Here is a 7,115-nt window from a genome sequence, read left to right on the forward strand (position 1 = left end):
GCACCAGAAACACTTCTGAAGAAACTTTATGAAAGCTAATATTTTATTTTAATGACATGCAGTGTGGAAACAGCACATTTGAAAATCTGAACTCAATTACCACTCTTAAATACCACGTTTTAAGAAAAAAGCAAAGCAAACTATCACAAAAGGAAACAATAAACTTTGCTTCTGAGGAATGCGGTTTTTCAAAAGAGACATGGTGTAAAAATGGACCTTTTTCATCCGAGTATTGAAACATTTATCTCAACTTCCACTTCCTTTTGGCAGAAGAACAGTAGCTGCTCTGAAGATGTGCCAAGCTCAGAACGAGGGCTGATGTCAGTTTGATCTCCGATTGCCTCTTTTCTGTGTGGCAAGTAGGTGGAGGAACTCTCTTGGGAAGACGGAGTAGAAAGACACTCAGGATTAGCTTTCCTGGTCACTCAATCACTCCTACAAAGGACAGTTCTGGTGACAGTTACCCGGCTGCCTAAGCCGCCTCTTCTTATCACTGGCTCTCTCAGTCCATCTGGTAAGACACTGCTTCAATAAGGTGAAACTGAAAGTGGCCAAAAAGTAGCTTCCCTCTGTATTTAAACCAGAACTCTCCGATCCCGATAAAGTGAAAAATGAAGGTGTTAGTTTAGTCGTTAACATGGAAGAATTCCTTCTTGTAGTCTCTCCAGCATGACCTTACTGGAATATCTCACTTGTTTGCATTTCATACTGCCCTTTCTTTCATTCCAGGAAAGCATGAAATCCCCAGCTTAGAAATACAACATTAAAGGAAAAGACCCAAACAAAAGAGAGAACTACAGGCCAATCTCTCTAATGAACATAGATGCAAAAATCCTCAATAAGGTACTGGCAAACAGAATACAGAAAGTCATCAAGAAGATCATACACCCTGACCAAGTCAGATTTATCCCAGGGATGCAGGGATGGTTCAACACACGTAATCCAATAAATGTAATGCACTATATTAACAGAGTCAAGGACAAAAACCATATGACCCTCTCGATAGATACACAAAAAGCATTTGACAAAATTCTACACCCATTCATGATGAAAACCCTACAGAAAATTGGAATAGATGGTCTTTATCTCAACCTGATAATGGCTATCTAAGAAAAATCGACAGCCATCATATTAAATGGTCAAAAACTGAAAACCTTCACGCTAAAATCAGGAACAAGACAAGGATGTCCACTCCTGTTCAATATAGTTTTGGAAACATTAGCCACAGCAATTAGACAAGGAAGAAATGAAAGCAATAAAGACAGGAAATGAAGAAGTTAAACTGTTATTATCTGCTGATGATATGATACTCTACAATAAAGACCCAAAAAACTCTGCCAAAAGACTTCTAGATGTAATTGACAGATTCAGCAGAGTAGCTAGATACAAGGTCAACACTCAAAAATCAATTGCCTTCTTGTGCACAAATAACAGACTCACTGAGAGGAAATTAGAGAAACAATCCCTTTCACAACAGCATCCAAAAAAAAGGAAATATCTAGGAATCAGTCTAACAAAGGAAGCAAAAGACCTCTACATTGAGAACAACAACACTCTGAAAAAAGAGATCAAAGAGCATATAAGAAAATAGAAAGACATCCCTTGTTCCTGGATAGGAAGAACCAATATAGTAAAAATGGCCATACTTCCAAAACTGCTATACAGATTCAATGCAATTCTGATTGAAATCCCAACAGTATATTTCACAAAAGTAGAGAAAACAATTACAAAAATTTGGAGCCAGAAGAGATCTAGAATAGCAAAAGCCATTCTAGGCAACAGATACATGGCAGGGGGTATCGCAATCCCCAACTTGAAACTATAATACAAAGCCACTATGATAAAAGCAACACGATACTGGCAAAGAAACAGACCTGAGGATTAGTGGAATAGATTAGAAGATGCAAATAAATATATGAAAAATGTTCAACATCACTGGTCATTCAAGAGATGCAGATGAAAACAACACTGAGATTCCATCTCACCCCACAAAGAATGGCTGCTATCAAGAAATCAACCAATAACAAATGCTGGTGGGGCTGTGGGGAGAAAGGAACCCTTCTCCATTGTTGGTGGGAGTGCAGACTGGTGCAACCACTATGGAAATCAACATGGAGATACCTTAAACAACAAGGATTGTTAAGTCCCATTTGACCCAGCTATTCCTCTGCTGGGTATATTCCCAAAAGAATTAAAAGAATCATACCACAGTGCTATATGCACACCCATGTTTATAGCAGCACAGTTTGTAATAGCTAAAACTTGGAAATAGCCCACTTGCCCATCGACTGGAGACTGGATAAAGATGTGGTTTTTCTATAAAATGGAGTACTACTCAGCAATAAAGAATGAGAAACTAGAGACATTTATAGCTAAGTGGATGCACACTGAGGAGATACTAAGTGAAATTAATAGGACACACATGTAAATACCATATCATTTTTCTGGTGTGATAAACTAAAAATGTAAATAAGGGTCAAAATGTATAATTGATGTTTTGTAATAGGAAAAAAGGGTCTAAAGGTATTGGGCAAATGGGAGGGGTAGTGGAAAGGTAAAAAGGGAAGAGAAAAAATAAGAGAAAACAAAAAAAATGGAAACAAAATTTTTGTAAATAGGGGAGACGGAGGGGGGAAAGGAGACTAGGGGAAAGGGGAAAAAATAAGAACCAAGATAGGTCATGTAAAGGTACAAGATCCCAATGATGAATGTAACTGTACTGTATACCTAAAATGTACCAATAAAAAATATTTTTAAAAAAAAGGAAATACAACATTGATTCTCAGACAAAAGCTGTGAGCTGAATCATTCCTCTCTACAAACTCTGTGAAAGTTCAGAAGGATGAAAGTCACTCCGAGATATATTTATCAAGGGTCAGACAACTCCCTGTGCAGGAGAAAGGAGGGAGTGAAGGGACATTCATTTGCATCTACACCGCACAGCAATCCTAGAGCCTTGCTGTCTCCGACAACCGAGTTTTAAAAATACATAAATAAAGTACAACTAGCTGTTTTCCAGATTTTTCACAACACAGGAAAAGCAGGTGGTGGCTTGGTTCTACTCACAAGAAAACGCTAATTAGTGCCATCTATACATAGACTCACTAAAGAGCAAATCGTCATCATTTCATACTTGTCAAATGCCCAAAACCATCGAGAGAGTAGCTCTAAAGATATAATCCCAAACCACCAATAAACAAGGCAGAAGGCTGACAAAGTTAAGAGACAACTGGCCAGGTTAAGAGACAGTAGGCATCAAAAACAAAATTAGGATTTATACCCCCAAAATACCTTTTCCTTTGATAAATGGTTATTTCCTTACATCGATTACTTATCCTTCTAGGCAAGATACGATCTTCAGAGAGCCTGTTCTCTCATTTGTGAACTGAAATTGAAAATGCTTACTCCCCATGCTGTCGCTGAGGCTAAAATAAGTGACATGCACTGGAGCATTTGCTTCTCCTGGTGCTTCTCAAACTCTAATTTACATCAAATCACCATAAGATAAGGTGAAAATTCAGTTTCTGGCTCATTCGGTCCAAGAAGTACACAGAGAATCTGTCTTTGTAATGATCTCCATCCATGCAGGTATTGTTGGACCATGCTCTACACTTGAGATAGCAAGGGCCTCACACACAGAAGGCTTTCGAACACATGAGCCTCATTCAACTCATTAAACTGAACTGAACTAATTAGTCATGAGACAATTCTTATTGTCATCACCATGAAAACCAGCTGCACCCAGAATTGGGTGACCCCACAAAATTAGGCAGGCCACAGTGACATCATACTATCAGTTTCCAGAATCCTAACCACAGTTCATAGAAAATAAGGTTGCCATAAGATGGAAATGCCAGAGCTCTCAACTCTGATTGTGCACAGTATCACATGGGGGAACTTTTATGAAAAAATAGACAGCAGGGACCTATCTGCAGAAATTCTAACTGGAGGCCAATCTTGAACATTTTTTTTTTAATTCCCCAGGTAACCCTAACAGAAACTGAAACCCACTGCCTATAGATTGCAATTAAATATGTAGCTGTCAGGTGGGATTATATAATCTTAGAATCCAGGAAGATGGACTATTCAGGTCATATTAAGTGATATATGCCAAGGTCAAGATTTAATGAATGATAAATTTTATTCATTATATATTCAAAATTTTTTCACTGAAAAACTACAATATATTCGGAACAAGGCTCCTCCTAGAAACCCTTGAATACATGAGGTACTGAAGACATAATATTCTTAACTGAAAATACTCAAGCTCTGCTAAAGCAAAGAAAATAATAGTGTTTATATTTACCCTAAGGATTATAACAGACTTCACAGTCAAACATCATAGGAATTACAGGATACACACACAAGTAATATGGGTCACCTTTCTCTTTTCTTGTTCACCTATGCCATTCAAATATCTAATACCTTTTAGTAGATGTACCTGTCTTTCACATCAAAGCCTAAGGATGGCTCAGGAAAGAAAGCATTAGAGTAATTAATATCTATAAAATCAGTTCTTGGGGAGAAAAAGTAAAATTTTCAGATCCTATTGGGTCAGGATTGCCCATTTATGTAGTTTTATATAAGAATTTTACCACCCAGGGGCCAAGTATACATAGAATTTAAGATGATAGGAGTATCAGTGCTATGTGTGAGCATTTCTCAAAGTAGTCTGGAGACGAACAGCATCATAATTTCCTAGGAAATTTTTTTTAAAAATGCAGATTACTTGCTCTCCCCCAAACTACTGCATCAGAAACTCGGGGGGGTGGGGGAGCCCAGCAGTTCGTGTTTAACAAGCTCTCCTGGTGACCCTGGTGCAGACTCAGATTTGAGAACCACAGCTGTCTGCCATATTGATCAGTCCTCAGCTGACATCATCACTGCTTTGGATTGTGCCTCTGACAGAACACAACCTTGGACCCTTTAGAGGCAAGTCTTCCACAAAGCCTGCTGGTGGGACACAATGGAACTCAAAGGACGGGTAGATGATTCAATCCTCTATATAACTGTGGCGCCAGGTTAAGTCACACAATCTGGTGGTTCATATGTAGGCCTGTTGTTTTGACCTCGTACAGCTTCGCTGTGTATTGGTACACTTTATGTCCTCAGCTTTCATTTTGTAAGCGTGTGATGAAAGATGCTGCCTAGGGTAAGATGCAATGATTCCATTGTGAAGACAACAAAGGAAACTGTTCTCCTATGACATTAATTGTTTTCATGTCAAAGCTTGTGGAAGCTAAATGTATGCATATTTCTCTTTTGTCTGGGCCACCCTAGAAAACTGAGTCAAATTTGCACCCAAATTCTGGCTTTTATTTATAATTCCCATTCATGTAGTCCAACCCAACTCCAGACTTAATCTTATTTTGTTTCCATATTTTCTTTCTACCTTCCTTTCATAATCTATGCTGTTTTAAAAATCTTATTGTTTTAGATCAATATACAAAACTGCCTCAAAGTCTTCCTAGGATTTCAGCAGAAGCCTGTTTATAAATTATTTTTAAAATATACCACTTAAACCTTATGCAATGTACATATATACTGAAACATTACATGGTATACCATTAATATGTAACAATTCTACGCTTTTAAATTTTGAAAAATAAATCTTAAAAACATGAAAGATCAAGTGGAATTTTTGAAATAATAGCACATAAGTGGACTTACTGTTTGTCTTCAGGTTTTATAACAGATGGATCTGTCAGATTTTCTCCAACACCTCAAAAAAAGAAACAAAATTCGTTTTCACAGAAATTCAAGAAAATAATAACCAAATCTTAGTTTTAAAATTTATATTTACTTTATAGTAAATCAAATACTGAATGAATTGAATGCACTATAAAAATTGTCCAGAATGTTTGGAAAATTTAAATAATGCACTGTCTTCCACAACCCTGTCTATTATAAGAAAGTTGTAGGTCACAAACAAATGTTTTAGTGGTGTGGTCAGTTACTGATTGTGACATATGTCATTCATTTGCTGTTGGTATATCCTGTATTATCTAATTTTACTTTCTCTAGCACTAGGCAATTGTAAAAGAAAAAATATTATTCCCATTTTACAGTTTGGGTTTGCTTGTTGTTTTGAGACAGGGTCTCGCTATGTAATTCAGGCTGGTCTTGAACTCACTGTGTAGCCCAGGCTGACTTGAAACTCATAGAGATGCTCGTGCCTCAGCCGCTTGAACGCTGGGATTATAAAGTGTGCACCACAATGCCCGACTCATTTTACATTTTATCCTCATTTTACATCAATGAGTACAGTAATGGTCAAAGAGATGAAGTAACTTGTCAGAAGTTGCCCTGTCCACAGTGGTCAGAGCAGGAACAAGCTGGGTCCACAGCTCCTCTGCTGGGCTTGGCCATGCTCAGCAAGCACCATGTGGTTTTGCAGGTACCGTCTCTGCTCCATCAAAGAGACACGCCAAAAGCTACATATATGGTACTTATAAACGGCCAAGTAAAAGTAATCCCAATTCTTCACCTACGTGTTGGTTGGGGAGATTCGTTGAGATATACACTTATGCTACACGTACTTTTCTGAATTCATGAGTCCTCAACAAAATTTACTTTGTAAAAGATGACACCAAAGCCTAAAAGGATAATAAAAATGTGATTTAAAGCTTAAACTTACCAAAACAGGGACCAACCCTAAAATGAATTTCTGTTATACAATGCAGGTAGTACAGATCCTGTTCTCCAAAGGTGGTACCATTTCAGTCAACAGGGTGAAGGAAGAGTTGGGAAAAACCCAACCATTTCTCAGATCAGTCTAATAGCACTTGTTCTCTTTGCATAAAAGAGACTACCTTTGCAGGAAGATTATTCCAAAATTATGTGAATTTTTAACATTATTATGTGTCTCTACTTGTAAGAAAATATTCATATTTAATAATAATTATTTTTAAAGGTTTTTGCTGTGTTCTGAAGAAAACAAACTCCTTACAGACTCTCCCCACTAAGAAACTAATTTCCCTAGGAAAGTAACAGATCACCCTAGAGCCCGGAGTAGGAATATTCAGCTTCTTTTTCTGCTGTGACTTTCTTTGCCACTCTTCTCATAATACTGTTTTAATATACATAATTGAAATATATAGGATTATATATATATA

The 7,115-nt window shown here is 37.4% G+C and overlaps 1 protein-coding gene across 2 annotated transcripts in view; it reads right to left on the reverse strand.

The window, feature by feature from the left end:
- The window catches only part of Trpm6 (transient receptor potential cation channel subfamily M member 6), a 152,187-nt gene that overhangs the window by 5,251 nt on the left and 139,821 nt on the right, over nucleotides 1-7,115 (reverse strand). For both annotated transcript variants that reach the window (XM_019207732.2, XM_010625469.3), the window contains exon 37: nucleotides 5,671-5,722. In XM_019207732.2, the coding sequence (XP_019063277.1) occupies nucleotides 5,671-5,722 (52 nt within the window). The remainder of the gene's footprint in view (nucleotides 1-5,670; nucleotides 5,723-7,115) is intronic.

Source organism: Fukomys damarensis, unplaced genomic scaffold (genome assembly GCF_012274545.1).
Source record: "Fukomys damarensis isolate Sample0158 unplaced genomic scaffold, DMR_v1.0_HiC HiC_scaffold_31, whole genome shotgun sequence".
In the NCBI taxonomy this organism is placed as follows: Eukaryota; Metazoa; Chordata; class Mammalia; order Rodentia; family Bathyergidae; genus Fukomys; species Fukomys damarensis.